The sequence below is a fragment of the Ovis aries genome, chromosome 8 (assembly GCF_016772045.2).
Source record: "Ovis aries strain OAR_USU_Benz2616 breed Rambouillet chromosome 8, ARS-UI_Ramb_v3.0, whole genome shotgun sequence".
Taxonomy (NCBI): Eukaryota; Metazoa; Chordata; class Mammalia; order Artiodactyla; family Bovidae; genus Ovis; species Ovis aries.
This window is the reverse complement of record NC_056061.1, coordinates 70,905,436-70,930,872: the sequence shown is the minus strand read 5'-3', so window position 1 is coordinate 70,930,872 and position 25,437 is coordinate 70,905,436. Positions and strand designations below refer to the sequence as shown.

Genomic DNA, 25,437 nt, shown 5'->3' with positions numbered 1-25,437 from the left:
GGAGCTAAAAAGCCTCTTGATGAAAGTGAAAGAGGAGAGTGAAAAACTTGGCTTAAATCTCAACATTCAGAAAACGAAGATCATGGCATCTGGTCCCATCACTTCATGGGAAATAGAAGGGGAAACAGTGGAAACAGTGTCAGACTTGAATTTTTTTGGGCTCCAAAATCACTGCAGATTGTGACTGCAGCCATGAAATTAAAAGACGCTTACTCCTTGGAAGAAAAGTTATGACCAACCTAGATAGTATATTCAAAAGCAAAGACATTACTTTGCCGACTAAGGTCCGTCTAGTCAAGGCTATGGTTTTTCCAGTGGTCATGTATGGATGTGAGAGTTGGACTGTGAAGAAGTCTGAGCACCAAAGAATTGGTGCTTTTGAACTGTGGTGTTGGATAAGACTCTTGAGAGTCCCTTGGACTGCAAGGAGATCCAACCAGTCCATTCTGAAGGAGATCAGCCCTGGGATTTCTTTGGAAGGAATGATGCTAAAGCTGAAACTCCAGTACTTTGGCCACCTGATGTGAAGAGTTGACTCATTGGCAAAGACTCTGATGCTGGGAGGGATTGGGGGCAGGAGGAGAAGGGGGCGGCAGAGGATGAGATGGCTGGATGGCATCACCGACTTGATGGACGTGAGTCTGAGTGAACTCCGGGAGTTGGTGATGAACAGGGAGGCCTGGCGTGCTGCGATTCATGGGGTCTCAAAGAGCCGGACATGACTGAGCGACTGAAATGAACTGAACTGAACTGAAAATCACTGCAGATGGTGACTGCAGCCAAGAAATTAAAAGACACTTACTTCTTGGAAGAAAAGTTATGACCAACGTAGATAGCATATTCAAAAGCAGAGACGTTACTTTGTCAACAAAGGTCCATCTAGTCAAGGCTATGGTTTTCCCAGCATTCATATATGGATGTGAGAATTCGACTGTAAAGAAAGCTGAGCACCAGAGAATTGATGCTTTTGAATTGTAGTGTTGGAGAAGACTTTTGAAAGTCCCTTGGACTGCAAGGAGATCCAACCAGTCCATCCTAAAGGAAATAAGTCCTGAGTGTTCATTGGAAGGACGGATGCTGAAGCTGAAACTCCAATAATTTGGCCACCTCATGTGAAGAGCTGACTCATTTGATAAGACCCTGCTACTGCTGCTGCTGCTAAGTCGCTTCAGTTGTGTCTGACTCTGTGTGACCCCATAGACGGCAGCCCACCAGGCTCCTCTGTCCCTGTGATTCTCCAGACAAGAATACTGGAGTGGGTTGCCATTTCCTTCTCTGAAAAGACCCTGATGCTGGGGAAGATTGTGGTGGGAGGAGAAGGGGACAACAGAGAGTGAGATGGTTGGATGGCATCACCAACTCAATGGACACGAGTTTGAGTAAACTCTGGGAGCTGGTGATGGACAGGGATGCCTGGCGTGCCGGCAGTCCATAGGGTTGCAAAGAGTCGGACACGACTAAGTGACTGAACTGAACTGAGGCAGCAACACTAGACAAATGGTTAAAAGAGTCAGGATGAAATAGCAGAGAAGAGGGCAGGGCACAACCTTAAGGATACGAAAAACTGGTTAGAACCAAATAGATCCAGGATGATGGATGACGAGTCAACTTCTATTAGACCGCAAGCCTCAGTAAATGCTCAGTGTAACACATCAGCAAGTTAAAACAGCACACGCACAGGTGTCATGACAGTTCCAAGGCTGAGCATAAATCCTGAGACCAGGTTGTGCTCTCAGTTAAAAGACGGTGGATTCAAGTCCTAATCTGAGTTGCACAGTTTCAAATATGTCTGTGCAGTATTATGCCTAGTTCTGCATGCAGAATGGATAAAAAGATATTGCAAAATTGGGATATAACCATAGCCTGATTAACAGTTTAGGAACCTAAGAACAAAGCTAACAGTGAAAGAAAGAAAGCAGTTGGCTTGGAGAATAAACCACTAACTAACGGCATAATTGCTGTTTTCATAAGCAATTCCCATAAGTTCCCATAAGTGGCTGAAGGGAAGCCCTGTGCCCAGTGGACTAAATGTATTCAGTCTTCTTTTCGGAAGGCAGAATTTGAACTGGGCAAAAGTTGTTGTTCAGTTGCTAAGTTGTATCTTAATCTTTGTGACCCCATGGACTGCAGCACACCAGGCTTCCCTGTCCTATTTCGTGGAGTTTGCTCAAACTCATGTCTATTTATTCAGTGATGGCATTCAACCATATCATCCTCTGTCATGTCTTCTCTGCCTGCCCTCAATCTTCCCCAACATCAGGGTCTTTTCCGGTGAGTCGGCTCTTGGCATCAGGTAGCCAAAGTATTGGAGGTTCAGCTTCAGTATCAGTCCTTCCACGAATATTTAGGACAAAAGTTAGAGAAAAGAAGCGCATTTTGACTTTGGAAAAGGAAGGTTTTTCTAACAATTAGAGCCTTTCCTTATTTAATGCAAGATCTCAGTCCCTTGAAATACCTAGGCAGAGGGCAAAAGTCCCCTAAATCCATTCCATCCCTTAAACCAGGTCACAAATATATAAGCTTCTGTGATTCTTATCAAAAGCTTATTTCTGTTACCAGCATTTTGTCTCTGCATTTCCATCAGGCTGCCATCCTGTTGCATATCTTTCTGGTGCTATCTCTTAGTTTTCCTGGTTCCCCAGAGACCTTCATCCTGGATTTGCGCAGTAGTTCTGTTCTCTGACCAGCTTTGGGTATTAACAACGTAGTTTTGGACTTGCATTTCCGGGATCCAGGACCATCTGCTCTCTCACAACTGCTGACCATAAGCCTTGTACCAGCCCTCCCCTTCGTGTCCAACCCTAGTCAATGGTGGATTCTCACCTGGCCCCGGCCTGACATGGGAAGAAGAACAAGACACAAGGGAATAAGAGATCTTCACTGAGGTAAGAGTTTAAGTGATTTCTAAATTTACTTCCAACTCTTTAATTCTGTGATGATTTTCCTTTTCAGCTTTTATAATCTTCATTCATAAGCTTTTCCTCCTTGTTTATTAAGCTGTAAGCACTGCTTCTTCAAAGAAGCCAATGGCAACCCACTCCAGTACTCTTGCCTGGAAAATCCCGTGGACGGAGGAGCCTGGTAGGCTGCAGTCCATGGGGTCGCTAGGAGTCAGACATAATTGAGTGACTTCACTTTCACTTTTCACTTTTATGCATTGGAGAAGGAAATGGCAACCCACTCCAGTATTCTTGCCTGGAGAAACCCAGGGATGGGGGAGCCTGGTGGGCTGCCATTTATGGGGTCGCACAGAGTCGGACACAACTGAAGTGACTTAGCAGCAGCAGCAGCAGCAACTGCTTCTCCAGCTACCCTGAGAAAATCAAGCCAGTTTCCAGTTGAATAGCATCGCTTCTTGAATTCTCGAAGTTCAGTCTTCCTTTCTCCCAAGGCTTGGTGACACAATTAGCCTTTCTACTTTGTCTAAAGGAATATACCTCTGTCAGGAAGGAATCCCCAGCGCACACATCCCCGTAGATGACTTATTTGCCCTCTAACTGGTGCCTTCTCCAGCAGTCTGTGTCTTATCTGCAGTTCTCCTGAAGAGGACGCTGTTTCCCACACCTAGCACTACCTTGCCAGACCTCTGGCTGGGCTCAGGGAACAGTGAGTATTCCCACTCTCTTCTGCAGGCAGAGCAGACCTGCTGCCCAGTGGGACTGCTCTCTCTGACGCCAAAAGAAGAGCTTGTTTTTCATGGTGAAAACACGTGCTATTCCAGTTGGCAGATTTAGGATCAGTAGGTAGAAATACAGAGCTCTGGACCCCATAAGGATCTTGGAACAAATTTTCAGAGAACTGGGCTGGGAAAACGATATAGTGTTATATAGTAAATACTCATTTACTTTCTCAGCAAATACTTATTGAGCGTCTGCTTTGCCTTGAAGACTCAGAAATCAGGTATTAGAACACAAAAAAGAACTAACAGTCTCTTCAGGGAAAGAGCCATGTAAGCTAGAATGTAATCTGGGATGTGAATAAAATATGGGAATATGAAGGGGAAGTGAAGTTGCCCAGTCATGTCCGACTCTTTGTGACGCCATGGACACCAGGCTCCTCCGTCCATGGGATTTTCTAGGCAAGAGTACTGGAATGGGTTGTGTTTTCCTTCTCCAGGGAACTTCCCGACTCAGGGATCGAATCCGGGTCTCCCACATTGTAGACAGATGCTTTACCGTCTGAGCCACCAGGGAAGTGAAAGTAATCTGAATTGACAGACTCCTATGTTTTATCCTGGGTTCTGGAGAAGAGCACGGATTCACAGGCTTAGTATGGGGATCAATTCTCTGCTGAGCCACTTACTCTCTAGGAGATTTTGGGCAAGTGCAAATTATTCTAGTTCTTTACAATATTCCTTATGGCTGTAGTACTGGGAAGATTAACTGAGAATGAATGCTAAGGAGCTGCAGGGCCTTCTCTGGCCTTCCAGCGGTTGAGACTCCATGCTTCCACTGTAGGGGGGGGGGGGTTTCCATCATTGGTCAGAGAACTAAGATCTCGAGGGGTGGAGGTGGGAAGGGGGGGGGCACTGCAACATTTCTGGCCCAGAATAGGTTTAAAAATACGTTGCTTCTCTTCTCTTTGGTGGCTTCTCAGGATAGAAAGTGTTGGGGTAGTTCCTCATACAACGTTTGTAGTTTCTGGATTCCAATTTCACTATCTCCAAATGTCTCCATTTTGATGAAGCTTCTGGACTCTCCAAGCAGAGGCCTTAATGACTCACGATGATATATGGCTGCTTCTTTGGATTAAACATCTGAAATGTTACCATTTTCTCCTTTTCTTCCCCCTTCTTTGCTTCTCCTTCTCTCTCCTATGGGTTTTCCTCATCAGACACCAAGCCCCCATTTCATAACTTTTCATTCTATTTTCTGGGCCCAATGCAGGTAACCCCAGTGTCTCAGCTCCTGATTCTGGTAGTTTCTTCAACATCAGCCTTTCTGGATAGAGGCTGCTCTTTCCATCTAAATGCACCACGATCTCATGGATGTGGCCCTGGTATCACCAAGTTTTCTCTTCGAATGACACTTGGTAGATGCCTTACTTTGCAGGTGTCTCATTCAGAGAAGTGAATAAAAGAGGCTCCATTGCTTTGAGGACCAGTGAAGTCTCTATTGAAACACAGGGGAATAGAAGTTGGGATGAGCAGGAGGATATCAACAAGGTGAGAAACCAGGGGCCCCTAAAGTGTGAGCCAAGGGGAAAAAGGCTGTGATGAACAATGATGGGGCTTTCGGATGTCTCTGTCTCTAAAGCTTTCCTGGCGATGCAGGAGTTTGTCAACCTCATGTACTCTATCAAAAAAGCTAGATGACAATGTCTGTCACACTACTGAAAATTTAAATTCTGGAGTTCACTTTAAACTGATACATCCTTCCTCATAATCAAATTATGCTCTACTTTGTCACCTACCTGGTCTGTAGATTTTGTGTGGTGATCTCCAGCTTTCACCTAAAAGACGTGTTCTGAGCAAAATCAAACCATTGAAATTATTTTTTATGCCAGTCAATTTCTGCCATTGTCATGCTTACAAACTAGAGAGAGGGAACATACTCGTTTAATAAATAGAAAATATTTATTATACAGCATTATCAAGATTATTTGACAAAAGGCAGTAACGAGCCAAAGGAAAACACTTTCACAAGAAGCTAAACAACTTGTATAAGCACATACATTAAGGTAGAAAGTTTCTGCCCTTTTTGTATAGGGTATGTATGTGTACATTTCCAATTTTGAACAATTATGATTTAAGAGCTAATAATCTATTGTACTCAGGAAAACTTTTAATCATGGTAATTGTAGGCATTCAGAGTTATAATGTGACTGGTGTTGAATGTTTTCACCAAACATCTGAAACTAAAACCTCAGGACAAACTGACATAGTATTTTAATAGTAGAAGTTTTTCTGATCTATTCTTACTTTAAAAGTTTCTGAATGCACAAGTTCTGATGTTAAGAACAGATGTCAATGACATTCGGATAAAACACAGGTTTCACTAATATTAGATTGTATACTTTCCCTTGCTAGTTTGCCAATTAGTAGATCATATATCAAGCACTAGAACCATCCATTTTCCTTATTCTGCCTCATGACAGTGAAAATGGAACTGAAATCACATTTCAGTCATGAGTCTTTCTACCAAAGGTGTAATAAAATAATTTTTTAAAAAGAAAAGGCAGTCTTTTCTTCAGATGAAACTGACTAAACTTGGCAGTAGAATATGGGAAGACATAAGAAATATGAGCCTCAAACATTGGAGTGGATGCTAAATTCTGAACAAATGATGCAGTGGGTATTTAAAGAGTCTAAGATAATTTTTGGCTGAGAAATCAGCAGCTTTAACATGAAGGAAGCACATTGAACGACTGAACATAAGGCATAAACAAAGATATTTAAGGGGATAAGATTCATTCCCAAATAATACAAGAATCAGAACAGCAAGAAAAATCTCTTTTATTGAGGGGAAAGGGAGGAGTAAAAATGAAACAACTGGATTACACAGACATGGATATTACACACCACAAATGAAAAGAGGAAAAGCTAGGGCAGTGAAATATATGAAGGAAAGGACATGGAAATAAAAATGAAAAGAAATCAAAATGCGAGGAATAAATAAATTAAAAAATTATGACAAGACAGTGGCTAGTGTATGCTTTAAGCACATAAAGCTCAAGTAGCAGTGGAAAATTAAAAAAAATCATAAAGGAAACAGAAATAATGTAGATACCATTTCAATCTTCTGTTTTAATAATGATGTGTGCAATTATATAAAATCTACATTTTTACTGTTACCTAGAGTTTTTGTGAACTTTTAGTATAACAAATCTTCAAACCACTTCATTAATAACATATTTCCACATCATAAAATATCTGAAAAATATGTTCCCTCTTAGAAGAAAGACCATCTAAGCAGCATATGAAAAACATTGGACCACAGGACTCCAACCTTCAAAGAGCTCCCGTAGATATTGATGATAATGGTATATAAAACATTACTGGAACATTAAAATATCTATACTGTATCAGAGAGACAATCTTCTAGTTGCAGTTAGATTGACATTACATTGCACAGTTTTTATTATCACGGATATACAAGGACACAGGAACACACTCACTTGCTAGTTACAAGGACTTCGGTGACAGTTGGAAAGAATTATTTGTCATTGAAACCAATAATAGCTGCTATGAGTACACCATTAAGTTCAAAGATAGATTTGTTTCTGTAGTACCTAGGAGAAACAATGGCACCAAATACATACTGCATCTTAGAAAGTTCAACTGGTAAGTATTATTTGCTACAGTAAATGGAAGGTAACGATTTTGCCATGTGGCTTGTTCTCTTTAACGTAAGGGCGAAGGAGAGCCCCCTTGGCACACAGGTAAATCCGCAAAAGTCTTCTACTCTCAAAACAATCTCATCCGGCCTTTTTTTAATAATGAAATCACCAATAAGCGAGCATCAGATATGGGAAGCTGATTTTGCTGATTTAGTTCAAAGCCCCAAGCCTCTGCACTGTCCTGTTTCTCCTTCCGCCCTCCCTTAGCACTGCTGATGAAGCGCTTTTGGTTGATGATTTTGCTCCTATTCCTGTTCTCCTAAATAGAGGAAAATCCCAGAGCAGCAAGGTGTCCACGCACCGTTCTCCAAGTGTGACGGCAAGGCTGGCACTGGATGGGCGTGCGGTTGGTGAAGACAGACCCCTTTTGGGGCCAGTTCCCCCCAAGGGTGCCGGATACCAGGGTTCTGTGGGCCCAGTAGGGAGAAGGGCTTGAGAAACGAGCTGCTGTCCATCACCGTTCTCTGGGTGGTTCCCCTCCTTCACCCACCTGCTCCACCTGGCTCCACCAAGCTCGTTGGACACACCAGGATGACGAGCTAATGATTAACTAAGCGGTCCTCCCCGCTGTCCCCTTTCAAACGGGCCAAGTGGGTGGGCGTGTACATCTATGCACAATGGTCCAAAGAGATTATGTGGGTTGGTTTTATTTATTTTTTGCGATAAAAGTTACATATTATATGGGATTGTGCTTTGTCGGAATTCCCTTTCTTCCCAGAGAAGAGTTTTGAAAAATTCAAGACTCGGAATCCTCGCCTGGATCCCTTCTGGCTTGCGGAGTCCAGCACCTCTGGCGCTGGCCTTGCTAAGGCGGCAGCAGCCGTCGCATCCTTGCTCCTGACTTCACCTCCAGCCTTGGCTCCCCGCCCAGCTTCCCGCACGTCTCTCCCGGGGAGGTGCTCAAGCTCCCTGACCGACCACCTCTGGCCTTTCCTCCCATGGACACCTGCTCCCTACAGGGTGGACGAGCTCTGCTTATAGTCCCTCAGGATGACCGAGGCGTAGGTCACATTGGGAGGGGTGCAGAGCACCGACTCGGACACGGGGGAGCTGGGCACCGAGCTGCCCGAGGCCACCGAGTCGCGGAAGGGGGACGGGGGCGTCAGGGCGGGCGAGGCCTCCGGGGTGGGCTTGCTGGGCGCCGGCAGGTCCCCCTCCTCCTCTTCCTCCTCCAGCTCGTCCTCCTCGGTGTTCCCTTCCCGCTCGGACAGGTACTCCTGCAGCAGCTTGAACCTCTCGCTGTCGTCCTCGTCGTCGTCTTCGCCAGGCGGCGAGGCGGGCTCCTCCGCGAAGGGGCTCAGCGGCAGCGGCAGCAACGGCAGGTGCTGCGGGGGCGCCGGGGGCGGGAACAGGGACCGCCCCCCGTTCCCCACGGCCCCGGGCACGGCGAGCACCGAGCTGAAATCCGGGATCCCGGCGCTGAAATTGTTGACCACTCCCTGCAGCTGGTCCAGGAAGGATTTCTGCGGCAGCGGCGGCTGCTGGAGGGGCGGGGGCAAGCCCTTGGGGATGGCCGGCTCGGCCAGGAAGAGGGGAGTCTCCTCGGCCGGCAGGTGGGGCGGCAGAGGCGGGGTGCTGGCCGCGGTCGGCACGCGGCGGGGCGCCGCCCTGGAAGGACTGCTGGGAGGGCTGAAGCCCGCCGGCTGGGCGTCCTCCTCCTCCACGTTGTAAAGGGTCTTGGTGCTGGCATCAGAAAAGGTCAGGCTCTTGCCGGAGCCTTGGTAACTTTTAGTGAGGGGTTTGATGACGGCTGTTTGGTTGCAGGCCGTCTCGCTGGTCTTCACGTGCACCGATAGCCGGTGCCACGTGTGCTGACCTTTGGGCACCTGTCTTCCACCTGGTTCAGACCACGACACAGACTTGCCATTAGAACTATGAATAGAACAGAGATGGGTTTATTTGCGGGCATCTCACGCACGCGGTATAACATACACAAAGAACATTTGCAAGCCTAGCTCAAAGCAATTTGACTCCCTCCCACTGTATGTCTGCCTGTCCCACACACTCCCACCCTCTCCTTTTTACCCATCAGACTCCAAAAGCTGCAGCGATCGCAGGTTGCCTCTGAAGCTGTGGCCAGGGATGCCATCCACCCCAACACAAGGCAGGACATTTTGACCCTGAGAAAAACTGTAGCGGAGAAGAGCTAGCTTGTTGTAGAAGCAGCTATTTTCATTTAAGTCTGATTTCACAGCTATTACATACACACACACACACACACGCTCAAAGGCGGTGAAAAAATTGTTGCTCAGTGCAAGCTTTTGAAAGATCCCAAGATTGACAAATTAAAAATAAAATCTTAGTCACACACAGACAACAGAGCATAATGACCATAGCTATTGTCTCCCTTTCTTCTTAATCCCTGGAACAAATTAAGACCCACGTATAAAACTACTCTCATCATCCTGTGAGGTTATAAAACACATCCTCTCAGATGCCCATTCTGATATGTAGGTATTTCATGTGGTACAAGATGCAGCTCAGTCATGCACATGGCACCTGTGCAGAAGGGAAAAAAAGGAAATGACAGAAAAACCCAGACCCACGCTCCACTTAAGTTTCCCAGCTTTCGAGTTTCCTTTTATTTCAAAGCATTATTCCTGATGCATATGGTGGATCACAGTTCACTCATAGCAGATAGCTTGGGATTTTCACACTGGCAACATTTAAGTAGGTGTGTTTGAAAGAGCTGGAACTGGAAAGCCCAGAAAAATATGAATATCCATATCCTGTCTTAGTCTACATGCATAATTGATGCAAAAGAATAAGATTAAGATTCCGACAAAGCAGAAGTTACTGAGATCAAGACCTCTCCAGGGCCTTTTCTTCATTGATCATTGAGGAAAAAAAGGCTCAGGGCACCAGGGGTCCTACACCCTTCATCGGATCCTCATAAAGCCAACCAAATAGAACACATCTCTGAAAAAAAAAAAGATAATATATACTGTGTGCATATATGCACATTCTATTCTGTCCGTTCTAATAACTCTGGTCTTACTTTTGGACTCTTTGTTTATTTTCTGTATAATTTTTGGCAGATGGTGGTACCTTACCATAGCGTACTATTAATAACAACAGTGTTAATACTTAAATCAGGAAATAATTTTTTTTCAAGATTTTGCTTTTTCTTTGTATCCATGAAAACAACAGAGGAGGTGGCACAATGATGACACATTTTTTGACTTTAAAAGAAAAAAGGAAAATGCATATATTTTCTTAGGTGGAGATGTGAAATAGACTTTTTCATATCATAGTCTTTAGTTTGGGAAACAGGAAATGATCAATGGTTAACATAATGGTTTATTTAATCATTTTGAAAATACGAGAATGAATACTTTAAAAATTATGTGTGAGTGCCACATATATGATGATGGTAATGTTTTGACATTTCAAATTTTATAATCCTGAAAAGTCAAGTGAATCAAATAAGGACAGATTTGTGTAGAAAGTCTGATATCAATTCTAGAAAATTCTGCATATAAAAGTTCTAAAATAGATATAATAGCTCAATTTTCTTATTATTTGGGAAGAAACTATTTCCTCCATATAGCTAATAATCTATGCTATATTTTTAATTGTCAGATAAAAAATCTCATCTCCAAAATATGATATCAAAGTTAATATTTCATGCAAGTGTATGCTTAATGTATTCTCTAAGGATGTCTAACTGCATATGAATGTGAGATTACTGACTTATTAGGTTCTATACAATCTTGTTAGAATAGCTAACTCTCTCCCGAGGTGAGCAAACTAAAGAATAAGCTGGTGGTGTTCCTGCCAAGAACAGCCAACCAACCAGCCAAAGCCAAGACCAGAATCCACAGTTCCTCCTCTGGGTTTGAAATTCTGGGCAAGCTCACCTCCCACTTTCCTCTTTCCCAATTTCCTCCATCTCCCACTCTACTTACACTGTTTCTCTCTTTATCCATTTAATATGCCTCTTCCAGAAAGTATAAAATTGCCTAGTTGCCTCTTGCTTTGCTTAAATATGCTTTAATATACTTTCCAATGGCAATGCTTTGCAGCCCTTTCAATGGCAATGGAAACATTTTTTCCTTCTCCAAATGCTTGCCTCTCCATGCTCATTAAGAAAATCACTAAACTAAAAGTCTGCTCATGTCTTCATTTATTTGTACATGTGTATGTGTATGTGTATGTGTATGTGTGTGTGTTTTGAAAACCAGTTCCCTCCAGAGCTAGTCTGATCTAATTCAATCAGTAGGCTTAGATAAACAAAACATTGTCCAGTTTCCATATATGCTAACAAAAACGACAACATTGTATTCCTGGGACTGAGTTCACCCCCTTGCTCCCTGACTTGCCTTGTCTTCCTCCTTGTACAGCAGTCCTCTATCAGCCTCTGTTTAAATCCTTTGAAAGGCATTATTAATCATCTTGCAGACAGAGATGATCACAGTTCAGTTCTGTTTTATCCAATACACATTTTTATTCTTGTGAGGGGAGATTTCCACCCCAGCAGTCAAAGTTAGCAGCTTTCCTTCCCCTCAGAGTCTTGCTCTAGATTTTCTGTAAAGTACTGTTTAATTAGGAAACAGTCCTAATGCCCTAGGGACTTTATCAGATTAAGAAAATTAGATTAACCTTTTTTTTCTTCCCAAGGACAAAATAAATTGCTTCCTAAAAACCAGAGATATTGGAGAAAAAGGATCATGTCATGGAAACTACAGCACAGGGGATAAACTTTGGTCCTTCTGCATTAGTTATCTTTAACCTATGGTCAGCAGACAGCTTGAATGGTCCATGAATCTACATGTGCATTAAAGCATCGTTTTTAGGCTAAATCAATATTATGTCCTTATAGATTATGTGCTGCTATTTTTAAATGTAAAATGCTGTTATTGATAAATTATACTTCTAGATACAAGTGTAACTAAGTTCTGAGAAGCTGTTTTTGGTGTGTTTTGTGTTCAAGCTAATAAAGGTACGATTACTATCACAGGTTCAGGTGAGTATTTGATAACTGTTTTGGTGTGAAAAGTGATTATCCTGTTTGAAAAGGTTACGAACTCATTGCTGTGATATTAAGAAGAGAAAAATGTATAAAATATGGGGCAGTAAAAAGCAATAAATACATTATAAAGATACAATATTATTATGAAGTAATACTTTTATTTAATCCAAGGTAGTTTTAATACCTTATCTTTCAAAGCCGCCGGCTTCTTTCTTCTATTATTTAATGTTACTTGGTTCCTTAATCTTAAGGAAAAGCAATCTGATTTAGAAACACCACAAAATTGTCAGAAAGCACCTTGTCAGAGGATACCTTGAGTGGCTAAATATATTTACTGATACTGAAGTAATTGGAGGAAATCGCTGTTAGGCCTGGGAGGGACTAGAGACACAGAGGATGAGATACACAGAGAGTCAGCAGAGCTAGAGGGCGGAGGGCTGCAATTCCAGCTCCAACCGGCTCAGGATCTTGCTTTGGTTTTTCTTTCATTAGATAAGTATCACAATTCCTGCCCTCCCACCCCCAAACAGAAGACCCACAATTTACAGCACTTTAGAGAAGAGTTGGAAGTGGGTGGTGTAAACAGATTAGTATATCTTTGGCATTCAGAGTGATCCTGTCTGTTTTATTTGTTTCGGTAAGTACTAGTTACATCTGCAGAGTACGCTGCTCTCTGCTCCGGAGAGGCCTAAAACAGGAATACCAGTGGGTGGGTGTTTGAGATCCGGAGGAAAGCATCCTGCACAAGCTGCCTGAGGGGGAAGCTTGCTCAACACCTGTCTCCCTTATGTCCAACTCAAGTCTCTGCCACTAGGCTTAATAGCTGCACAGCAGACAGAAGGATGGCTTCCAAAGAGCCCAGGCAAGGCGAGGTCTTCCCTTGGGGAGGGAAGTCTCAGTCCTGGGAACCTGAGCAGGGTAACATTTGTTTTCTTTGAAAATGAAAATGGAAGCAGGAAATGCCACTGGGTCATAGAGTGAAGAGAATGGCTCACCAAGAAAACAAACCACAGCCACAGGCTTGTGGCTGGCTCCGCTGTGACCCAGCAGCTGTGGCCAGGACATGTGGCCTTCCAAGGAAAGGCTGGTGTTGCCCTAAGGGAGACCCGCCTGGATGGGAAGCCAGAGCTGCCCAGTCCAGGTATCTCACCTCCATGTTCTTCAGAAAGCTGGTACCATATTGCAGCTTGAATAGTGATCCTTGTAGCATCTCAGGCGTTGGGAACTGTTTGAAACCATTTGAGTCAGACTCCCATTTTCTTAGGCAACCCCAAGCTAGTCTTCAATACAAAGAACTCCCACTAACTCCAGCTTCCCTTCTTGAAAGCTTCCCCCACTAAATCTGTATATTCAATATATATTCTCTGGAAGCTTCTCTGAACATTCAATATTCAGAAACTCCTCTGAACTTTCAAAATTTCTCATCTTATTGAATCAGCATTGCTTATAAGGTAGAGGATTTCTGAATGTGTTGGTGAAGATAAATGCTTTTTAATATGATGAGAACACTGAAGTTGCTGCTGATAGGAAGCCTTAAGTAGCATTGTGAATTATATCCCCTCTCCTTGCTGATTCTAACTTTATCCTAAGCTGGTCAGAAAATCATTTGACTTGCTGAAATTTACAATATTACAAAGTCTAAGTGTACAATCCTCCTTTGAGAATCTTCAGATCAATCACGTTGAATATCGTAAAGTTATATGATTTGGGATAAAAGACAACATAAAATCAGTTTGCTTTTATTAAGCATTGTGCCTTCTCCAATAAATTAATAAAGAAAAAGACATCTACAAATTAAATTAGCTCATCAAGGTCAACAGAGTATGCAAGAGCCCATAAACTTTGTCCAGGTTTAGGGTCTACTATCTCAAGAAAACTGACAAATATATTTCCAACTGAAGAGTAGAATTCTGATGGTTTCTAAACTTTCTCTTTTTTTAAGACTTTTTTTTTTTAATGTGGACCATTTTTAAAGTCTTTATTAAATTTGTTAAAATATTGCTTATGTTTTGTTTTGGTTTTTTGGCTGCAAGACACATAGGATCTTAGCTCCTGGACCAGGGATGGAAACCATAGCCCCCGGCATTGGAAGGCAAAGTCTTAACTGCTGGACTGCCAGCTAAGTCCTTAGATTTTTTTCTAAGTATATTTTAAACGGCCTTTGGCCAAACATAATCATGATAGCTGGCTGAGGAAAGAAATTCTGGTGCCAGCATTTATTTATGACAACATATTGGTACAGCAGTGTTGTTTCAGTGGAGGTAAACTAGCTGCAGTTATATTCTTCCAGGAAGTATAGATGAGCCTAGATTATGTTCCTTTTGAAGAAAGTTCAGATGAAGCATTCTGGTTTATTCTATGCTCCATGCTTCCAGACTTATCACTTTAATAGCAAGTCCCTTGATGCTCTTTGGCAGTACCTGGAGTCCTCACATTTGCCCTGGAAATACAGGGCAGCTGCATTGCTCTGCAGGGCTTATTCCTCAGAGGCGGGGGAGATCCAGGCAGACCTTAAAGATCCAGTAGGCAGCTTTATTTCTATCACTAGTCCTTTTGCCTGGCTTGTTCACAAGAGCTGTGGAAATCGAAGGTCACAAAAAGAATATATATATATATATATATATATATATATTTTTTTTGGTGGGGGGGGACAACTAGGGCTAAAATAGCCAGTCTTAGTCTATGGTGCACAGCTTGGAAGCTACTAGTTTCTTCCTGATCCTTTATTGTCTCCAGGAAGCTTGAATAGTCTTATTGCAAAACTTCTTTCTAATCAACCTGTTTGCTTTGCTGACTGTTGCACTATTTTTGGTCACCTACCATGGATGGACCACTTTCCACCTTTGTTGTTTTTAGGCACTCACCTTAAAGTCAAGAAACGTTAGGTGCCTCTCCTCTCTCTTTGGCCCTGCTGTCATGCCAGGACAAGCACGTCTCCTAGACCCATCAATTCCTTTTGACAGGCAGCCAGCAGCTGTCATCATCAGGATGTCTTTACTGTGTCCTTGGTCAGACTCAACCCTTGATGCAAGAAACACTCAGTGCTTTTGGACTTGGGAGAATTAGAGAGAATGCATCCTGGAAGATGAGAGAGGCTCTGATCTCACTGTGCAGAGTCCTCCCAACCGCACCTATTTCCCTCTAACGGTCAGTGTGATTTGATCGAGACCACACTCGTTCTATTGGGGCTTTTCCAGGGGACGTCAGAACACAATTTCCCAATGCACTCCACTGAGTGAAGAGAAAAGCCGCTAGGACCCCATTCACTGGGCTCCATGGCCAGGCTTAGTAGCAAACAATTGAACAAACTGGGCTCTTCTCGTCTGAAGAGCTATTTGAGCCACAGACACCTCATCAGGGAGCTCCCTTCTGCTGCAGGAATGTGTACCTTTGACTCTCCCAGGAGTTTGAAGGGCTGTAAAGGAACAGCTGAGAATGACCACAGACTCCGTGCACAATGAATTGAACATGGTTTATGTTCTTTTGTTGACTTAAAGAGACACTGTCAAGATCTAAAGGTCAAAAATTGGACCAAACATGCACCGTTTTATCAGATGGAGAAAATCTGATAAAAGCGCTCCGAATTCTGGGAAAATAATTCCTTTCCTTTTGCAAAACTCACTTTTTGGGGGGGGGACTCAAAACTTTTGTGCTCCCCGGGGGATAGGAGGCACCTAGCGGAGATTCATCTTGGTGCCCACCGACCCCCTGCTCCAACTGACATTATGGAATTCTTCCATCCAAATTATGGCTTTACTTAAATGCAGACAGGATCATATCAAACATTTGTGCAGCAGCGAAAAAAAAAAAAAAGAAAAAAGCAAAGAAAATAAAAGAAAAGAGCTCTGTTTGCCCAGGAGAAGCTGACAAATTTGTAAAAGGGGAAAATTCACTTTCAAGCTTGTGAGTGGGAGTCACAAACAAAAGTGAACCTCTAGAATGGGAAAAGTGTTGCATCTTGCATGAAAATATAAGAAATAAAAGCAGAAAGACTAACAACTTGACAGTGTCCCTTTAAGAATGATGGACAAATTAAGGCAGTCGTGCAAACCATGGCACGTAAGGGCTCCTCGTCCTCGATGGCATGCACCACTTGCTTCCGTGTTAGAAAGTAGAAAAACCCAGGAGAGAGAAAGCGAGGGGCAAACCACTCTATTTTCCATGCAGCTTCTCTTACACATTCACTGCAGTGTGGGGGTTTTCAAAGCTGCACATGTGCCGACGGACACTGGCTGGTGGGCGAGAATTCTGGCTGCCTCTTCCTGAGGATTGAAAAGAAAAAGATACCCAGTGAGTGAGTGGTTACACACGTACATAGAGATGGTGATCACACCGCTCAGGCGGTGCCTGGGCAGGGGCAGGGCCGAGCCTGCCTCCTGAGCCTTTCTCTGGGTCACTCCACCTCCACATCCTGCACTTTCCTTGTCCTGCCCAGGTGCGTCTTACTGCCAGGACCAATTCTGAAAGTCACGTCAGTGGAGTGCATTCTTTCCTTTACCTGGTGGGACCATCTCTTTTCAAGTGGCAGATGCTTTATTTTTTTGCCGTGTGTATGTCTCTCCCAAATTGGCTCTTTTCCCTCCAATCTTGATACCCTCTTTTATTCTTAGAGGCAGTGGATTCCATCTGAATCTTCCAACCCACCACCCGTCTTAAAGCATGCTTACAGATTTACATCTTACACTGTGACGTTTAATTGTAGTGCTAATTTGACTCCATATTATGTTATCATAAAAGGAATGCTGTTACTTCACATGAAGTCACAGGTATCTCTTGGCCCTCACAAGATGGAACATATCCAGAGGTGGAAAGAAGGGAAGTGGCAAGAGACTGGATGAACCTCCCCCCAGGGAAGAAATTCATCTCAGGCCCTGGTTGGATGTCTCTCTATATAGCACAGTGTGTGGGTCTGGTAAGTGGAGAAGATTCTTCACTAGACATGTCAAGGCTTATGTGCCGGCCATGCACAGATGGCCTTTTCAGCATTTGTTGGATTGAGGCTACCTGGATTTCCCACTAGTTAAGGAAACATGAGCTTCCCTCTTTAGAAGCTGGTGGGACAAAGCCATTTTAGTCTCACTCCATATTAAGAGGGCAGCCAATCACAGAAAAGAATTTAGGAAGAAGACGCTAAAGGAGAACCATCAGCAGGTGCTATGAGTGGTATGGACAAGACTGCAGTCATGAAGTCCTCTATAAGGCTTTCTCACAAATGTTCTCTGCCAATCATCCTTGGGCCAATCTACCCAAGATCCTGGTGGCAATTATGCAGTGTTAATCAGAAGAGGACCATAACAGCTCCAGGCAAATCAAAGGCGTTTGCCAACCTTCCTATCTCTCTTTCCTATCAAAGCAGGCAGAAGAGGGGAAGTTCAGAAGAGGGAAGGAAGAGGCAGAAAAAGATTTCAGGCTGAGGCCTGACATTGTTCTGGGAAGGAGAGATGTGAGTTTTGAGATCTGAAACAAGAGCACTGTGGAATGTCTCTTTAATACCTGTAAGCAAGGACTCTAATCTGAACGTAGAAGGTGAGCAAAAAGATTTTTCATAGCACAGTTGAGGGTGAAGGAGAAAAATAAAACTGATCAATATATACATTTCCATCAAGTTTAGACCATTCAGTAAACCATTTGAGAGCACACGAGCTATCCAGAAAGATCTGAAATTCTCATCCAGAGATAAGATGAAACACTTGAAACACTTTGGTATAATTTCATTTGCACCGCACTAGTCCATTTACTCAAGAAAATTAGACAAAGAGATCATGTTTGCTATTGAATAAGTCAAAGCAATATGACACTTACTGTGCCCATCTGCAGTCATAAAGGTCATGAAAACATTAGTGGTAGATGCCCAGAAACAAAAATATGATGTTTGAATATATAAATGAAGTTATTGGCAGAAAAGGGCATTTCACCTGTAAAGTAATATTAAAACAATTTCATTCCTCATGAAGACAGAAAATACACTCAAAGCATTTGGCTTTGCCTTGCTGAATTGCCTGATCCCCTTGAAGCCTCCAATTAGTTCTTCTTTAGATAATGTCCATATGTGGCCTGGTCCAATGGTATAGAGAAGACAGGACCCTAGCAGAGCTGATTTCCTGGCCCGTGACCAATACAGACACCGGTGGGTCTCTCATGCGAAGGGCTCTGAACTCAGGGTTTAGTGTTCTCAGTTCATCTTTTTGAAATTCACAAATAATTTTATCACTTAATTTGTGTTTTATAAGTGATGCTGCATGTGGAAACTTAATGCATAGGGAGGGGCTTAGAGCCTCATCTTATGCATAGTCCTGGCTCCCTGGACAGGTTTGCAGCTTCTCTCCTTACCCCACATTCTTCTACTCTGCCTTGGCGACCAGAACCCATCCAGCCTCCCACTACCCACCCCTGCCCAATGATCACTGCCACCCTCCTCCCCTGCCAGGCAACCATCAGCATGGATGTGGGAAGATCAGATCAGGATCTGGCAACAAGGTCTTTTTACCCCACAGCATCACAAGGGAGCAAGTGGCCACGGCCACCTCCTCCCTGCACTGGCACGTCCTTTGTGCATCTGGCAAGTAACAGGGCAGGGATGAGCCTTGTACCCCTCCTCCATGCAGGTACCTTGTCAGTCTCTGAGGTGGTGTTGCAATATCCTTGGGGGTCCCCAGTCCACCATGAGTTGGGGCAGGGGGCACTGGAAAAGGGGAGTTGCCCAGGTTTAGTTTCTGCATGGCATCTACCCAGTAACTGGCTGGAGGGGAAGCTGGCTGAAAAGAAATGGCTTTGTATTTTAGTACCGTTAACATTTTTCCTTCTACGTGTTCAAACAGGGGCTCCAGGTCTTCATTTTGCACTGTTGCTGCTGCTGCTGCTAGGTCGCTTCAGTCATGTCCGACTCTGTGCGACCCCATAGACAGCAGCCCACCAGGCTCCCTCGTTCCTGGGATTCTCCAGGCAAGAACACTGGAGTGGGTTGCCATTTCCTTTTCAAATGAATGAAGTGAAAAGTGAAAGTGAAGTCGTTCATTCGTGTCCGACTCCTAGCGACCCCATGGACTGCAGCCTACCAGGCTCCTCCATCCATGGGATTTTCCAGGCAAGAGTACTGGAGTGGGGTGCCATTGCTGCAAATGATATAGCTGGTCCTGTCTGCTGAGATGTATGGATGATGATAAAAAGCACAGGGAAACATCCTGGCATCTTAGAGGCTCTCCCTGCTGACATTAGCATAGGCGCACACAGTGTGGCATGCCTGACCAGATCAGCAGTGGTGTCTCCTGGAAACTGGGGCAGGAAACTGCCCCCCTGCAGCTGACTTGAAACTACCCTTGCAGCTATAGATAGCTCCGTGGTTCCTTTGGGGGCTTCAACCATATTGACAGCTACACTTCATGCAGTTATTCCAGACAATACCAAAGCCGTCTTTACTATTGATTGACATACCTGAAAAAAATGACAACTTCTCCTTCATGGTGCCATTTCTTTAGTTTTCAACTTTGACTTTGTGTTGAAATGTAAATGACCCGTGTATACAGATGTTACTTTTATATAAGAGGTGGATTATTAAAGGCTACAAGTCAAAAATTGGAACATCTGATTCCAATGTGGCCATTCTACCAACTGCATAAAATCTGAGTGAAGGAGCTGGACTTCAGGGTATTTTTAGCAACTATAGAACCACATATTCAACCAACCCCAGAGCCCACAAGCCAGAGTAAAAGCTTGGAGGGAAAATGCAGCATATGGGGGCTTGTCAAATATAAGTCCCAAATCTGTGCTGAATCTTTTGGCAGAAATTGCGGATTTAATGAAACCCCAGAAGTTTAGTTAGAAGGATTCATCTTCAGTTTCTTCTGGAAGTGAATTCTTTTTTTTTTTTTCTTTCCCCTTCCATGCTTCTTTTCTTCCTTCCCTTCTTTTCCTCCTTTCTTCTCTTTCTTTCTTCAAAATCCCTTCTAGTTCTGTGCATAGCTTCTCCCATCTGTTACCATTGTCCACATAATCTTTCTGGTGAAGATTCTTGAGAGTCTCTTGGACTTCAAGGAGATAAAATCAGTCAGTCCTAAAGGAAATCAACCCTGAGTACTCACTGAAAGGACTGATACTGAAGCTGAAGCTCCAATACTTTGGCCATCTGATGTGAAGAGTTAACTCATTGGAAAAGACCCTGATGCTGGGAGGGATTGGGGGCAGGAAAAGAAGGGGATGACAGAGGATGAGATGGTTGGATGGCATCATCAACTCAATGAACACGAATTTGAACAAACTCAGGGAGATAGTGAAGGACAGGGAAGCCTGGGATGCTACAGTCCATAGGGTTGCAAAGAGTCAGACAGAACTTAGCAACTGAGCAACAGCAACAACATCACTCTTTGAGTGTACTTACTCCCATATGCTTTGCTTTCATGTGTTATTTTCTTTACAGCAAGTCACCCATACATTGGTTTCTATGCTAAGAACTATTTTTTACGTCAGCTTGAGAAGTTGTTACAGACAAGTCTTATTCATTATAATATAGCAATAAGATTTCAGGCCAAGGATTCAGGAGACCAGATACTTTCCAACTGTGTATTTGCCTCTTTCAGACTCAGTTTTTCATCCATAAAGAAGGATTGTTGATACAGTACATGTGAAAATGCTTCCAATAGCAAAATGCCATCCCTGCTTAAGACGTTACTAGAAATGTCCATGTAATTCTCCAGGCAAAAATGCTGGAGTGGGTTGCCATCCCCTCCTCCAGGGGATCTTCCCGACCCAGGGATCAAATCTGCAGCATTTATGTCTCCTACATGAGTAGGTGAGTTCTTTACCACTAGTGCCACCTGGGAAGCCCAGAATACTGGAAGAATAAAATACAGATAAAAGGTAGATATTTTAAGTCTCAGTGTGTATTTAAGTTAGACTAACTCAGAGTATCTCAAACTTCACGTTGTTTTACTCATAAATTTTAACCACTTGCCTTATTCAGGAATTTTAATAACTTCTAGTATAAAATAGTTTTCTTTCTAGAATATTTTTCTCCCAAGAAACATTAGCAAGATTGAGTGGATGTATCTGGAGTGGGTAAAAGCTAGGTACAGAGCCAAGCTAGCCGTCTGTGTCTGAATCTGCATGTCTATGACAGGTTTGGAGGTGAGTCTTTTAGCAGAGATAAAGTGGTCTATGCAATTCCAGATGGTCACCATGGAAATAATGTGGCAGCTGTCCAAAGTAATCATAAAGATTGACAGCAATCACTCAAGACCATTTTTGTAGAAGATATCTATCTTTTTTTGTTATAAATAAATGGGATAATTTCTACCTCTGACTGCTTTCCAAAGTCAAATGCATTTTTCCATTATCTGAATTTAAATATGTTATTTTTCAGCATTCATGCATCAGAGTGGAAAATAGAGCTGACTGTATATATAGACCTATTGTAACTGGTTGGTGTTTTACTCTTCCTTATAATACCTGCACATCTAATTTAGTATAGTAAGGTTTCCTATAAAGACAATAATGTAGTATAAAATATTGTTCTATTTTAAAATCTTTAATTGTAAAGATTTCTAAGTTAATAAGAAACTATAGCAAATGAGCTAATAAAATTCAACTCAATTACCATCATAGGTTTGTCAAATATTAACATTCTGTTTTATTAGGGTTCCTTTTCTTTTGAAAACATCAGGGATAAATTTGAAGCACTCTATGTATTATTCTTAACACCAATCCTCTTCTTTTCAAGAGAAAATTTGGTATATATCATACTTGGCATATATTAATACCTTTTCAACATGTATAGATTAATAAATATTATTATCATTGTGATATGACTTAGCATGTTATTAGATTTCACATTCATAGCATCACACAATATTTCCATTCAGCAATCTGCACTTTTTGCACAGTATTATGTTAATATACATAGCTCTAGTTCATTAACTTAAACTAAATTGAATAAATACTTCATTATCAAGAATATAATCAATTCTCTTACTGATGGCCATTTAGGTTACTTCTTATACCCTGATATTTTAAGCAATATTGTAGTAAACATTCTTGGTTATCTCTCCTTGCACATATATGAGAAAGCTTTTCTCTGGTGTGGATTGAGAAGTAGAGTTGATGGATTTTTGCAAATGCGCAGTATTCTTTCTTATATACTGCCAAATTGCTCTGCAAAATGCTTGCAAATTTTACAGTGCTATGTGAGAATCCCTGTTATTCTTTCTAATTCAGCTTGCTTTTCAGACATCTTTAAAATTGTCTCTTTATTAAGAAAAATGTTTTAAATATATGAAAATGGAAAAATTCTAAAATGAAACCCATATCCCTATTAGCCAGCTTCAATAATAGCCAATATGTATGTGAATCTTGTTTCATCTATACTTGCCATTTATTTATTTTAAAGCAAATCTAAAACAGTGTCATTCCATCCATAAAGAATTTAGTATATATGCCTGCCATACAGGTGCACAATTTTATAATAAAAGGAAAAATATTTCCCAAAGTACATTAATTGGAGAAGGAAATGGCAACCCACTCTAGTATTCTTGCCTGGAGAATCCCATGGGCAGAGGAGCCTGGCAGGCTGCGGTCCATGGGATTGCAAGAGTCGGACACAACTTAGAGACTAAATCACCACGAAAGCACATTAATAGTGATTCTTTAATATTTGATATTAGGCTTTCCAGGTGGCTCATTGGTAAAGAATCCTCTCGCCAATACGGGAGATGCAGGAGACTCAGGTTTAATCCCTAGGTTCCCTGGATCAAGAAGGTCTCCTGGAGCAGGAAGTTGCAACCCATTCCAATATTTTTTCCAGGGAAACCCCATGAAGAAAGGAGGCTGGTGGGCTTCTGTCCATAGGTTTGCAAAGAGTCAGACACGACTGGGCACAATATTTGATATTAACATTTTTATATTAAATAATCAATATTTTAATTTCCTGATTGTCTCTATATTTTTGAAGCCTTTATTGAATTTGTTACAATATTGTTTCTGTTATGGCTTGGGATTTTTTGGCCAAGGGGCATATGGGATCTTGGCCCTTGGCTTTTGGCTCCTGGACCAGGAATTGAACCCACACTCCCCTGCATTGGAAGGCGAAGTCTTAACCACTGGATCACCAGGGAAGTCTCATCTCTATATTTTTATTTTACTTTTGATTTTCAAATCATCATAGAAAAAATATTTATGTATCATATTTTCTCTGTGAGTCTTATGTCTTTTATAATCTATGGATGTTCCCTCATCCTTTTTGCTTGCTATCTATCTGTTGAAGAAGCATCCAGATTATGAATTTTATGGATTGAGTCTCTATGTCTCATTTAACATGTTTCTCTGTTACCTGTATTTCCTAGGAATTATGGTTAGATCTGAATTCTTGATCCGCTTCATGATCAATTGTATGGAGAGAACAGTTCATTAGAGGTGGTTTCTCTCTGTTATACCACATGGGGAAGAACATAAACTGGGTCTTCTAATAATCACATTAAGACTGATCAGTGGATTTAAGGCTGTCAGCCTGATGTATAGATTATAAAACTCCCCATCAGTCCTTCATCTAATTGTTTTAGTGGTCATTGGTGACATTATATAGATCAATTACTTTTTTACAAAACAATAAAATAATGCAGTTATCATTCTATGACTCTTGAGAGGCCCTTGGATTGCAAGGAGATCCAAACAGTCCATTCTAAAGGTGATAAGTCCTGGGTGTTCTTTGGAAGGACTAATGGCTAAATCTGCAACTCCAATACTTTGGCCACATCATGCAAAGAGTTGACTCATTGGAAAAGACTCTGATGCTAGGAGGGATTGGGGGCAGGAGGAGAAGGTGACAACAGAGGATGAGATGGCTGGATGGCATCACTGACTCAATGGACATGAGTTTGGGTGAACTCCGGGAGTTGGTGATGGACAGGGAGGCCTGCTGCTGCTGCTAAATCGCTTCAGTCGTGTCCAACTCTGTGCGACCCCATAGACGGCAGCCTACCAGGCTCCCCCGTCCCTGGGATTCTCCAGGCAACAACACTGGAGTGGGTTGCCATTTCCTTCTCCAATGCATAAAAGTGAAAAGTGAAAGTGAAGTTGCTCAGTCGTGTCCGACTCTTAGCGACCCCATGGACTGTAGCCCACCAGGGAGGCCTGGCGTGCTGCAATTCATGGGATCGCAGAGTCAAACATGACTGAGTGACTGAACTGACTGACTGATATCTTCTGTAGATGTTAATTAGATTTCTCTGTAAAAGAAAAAGACTTATCAGTTACTTAATTCCTCTGAGATAACGTTCAAACAGAAAACACAAGCTATATGGATGAGTCTTATTTGTCAACGTTCAGAGTATGATTTGGTTTCTAACACCTCCAACAGTGATCGGTGTTTCACCTGTGGGTCTCCTTCTAGCGTCTGTTTCCTTTGTGGTATTTTCGTTGTTATATGGCTCTCACTTTTCCATACCTAAACATGTTTTATAAGATAAGACATTATAAATATATAAAATAAGATTCTATAGATGTTCTAAATGTCAGGAATGTTTAACAGGAGGATCGAGACTAAGCAGTTTTGTCGTAAAGAGAATGTTTACTAAAGGAGATTCAAGCCTGTCTCACATAATGACCTCAGTTTCTGGGAGCAGCACTGTTCCACTTAGAAAGAAACAAAGGACTTGTGAGAAATAGCACTTTGGAATCCTCCTGTTAAACATTCCCTGACATTTAGAACATCTATAGAATCTTTGTCTCCTGGCCTTGTAACTGTTATTAATCCCGTGTTCCCGTGGTAACAGTTGCTGTACATTTGGTTTTCTGATCTTTACCATTGTGGAAAGAAATTTCTTGTACCACAGCCTTTATATATTCACAGAGAAATCATTTAAACACCTTTGCTCCATCAGAGCTTGGGTCCCTGTATCTTTCTTTCTTTCTTTCTTTCTTTCTCTCTCTCTCCCTCCCTCCAGCTCTCTCTTTCACTTTCTTATCGTTGACTCTGGACCGCCAGGTCCTGGTCTGTTAAAGGACCCCAACAATAAATATATAAAATAAGATTCTATAGATGTTCTAAAGGTTCGGAGTTATCTCTACCAGAGTTGCATCACCATTTTTCTTTTTCTGCCAAGTAGAGTGGGACATGTGTGCATGCAAAGTCACTTCAGTCA

General features: G+C 42.4%; 1 protein-coding gene across 3 annotated transcripts in view; it reads right to left on the bottom strand.

Moving 5' to 3' along the window:
• Nucleotides 1–5,553: 5,553 nt before the first annotated feature.
• The window catches only part of GRM1 (glutamate metabotropic receptor 1), a 434,402-nt gene continuing 414,518 nt past the window's right edge, over nt 5,554–25,437 (bottom strand). For 2 of the 3 annotated variants that reach the window (XM_042253585.1, XM_027972529.2), the window contains exon 9: nt 5,554–9,210. In XM_042253585.1, the coding sequence (XP_042109519.1) occupies nt 8,292–9,210 (919 nt within the window). In that variant the 3' untranslated portion in view covers nt 5,554–8,291. Of the gene's footprint in view, nt 9,211–16,487; nt 16,573–25,437 lie in introns of all 3 variants that reach the window. The other variant, XM_027972530.2, reaches the window with a different exon arrangement.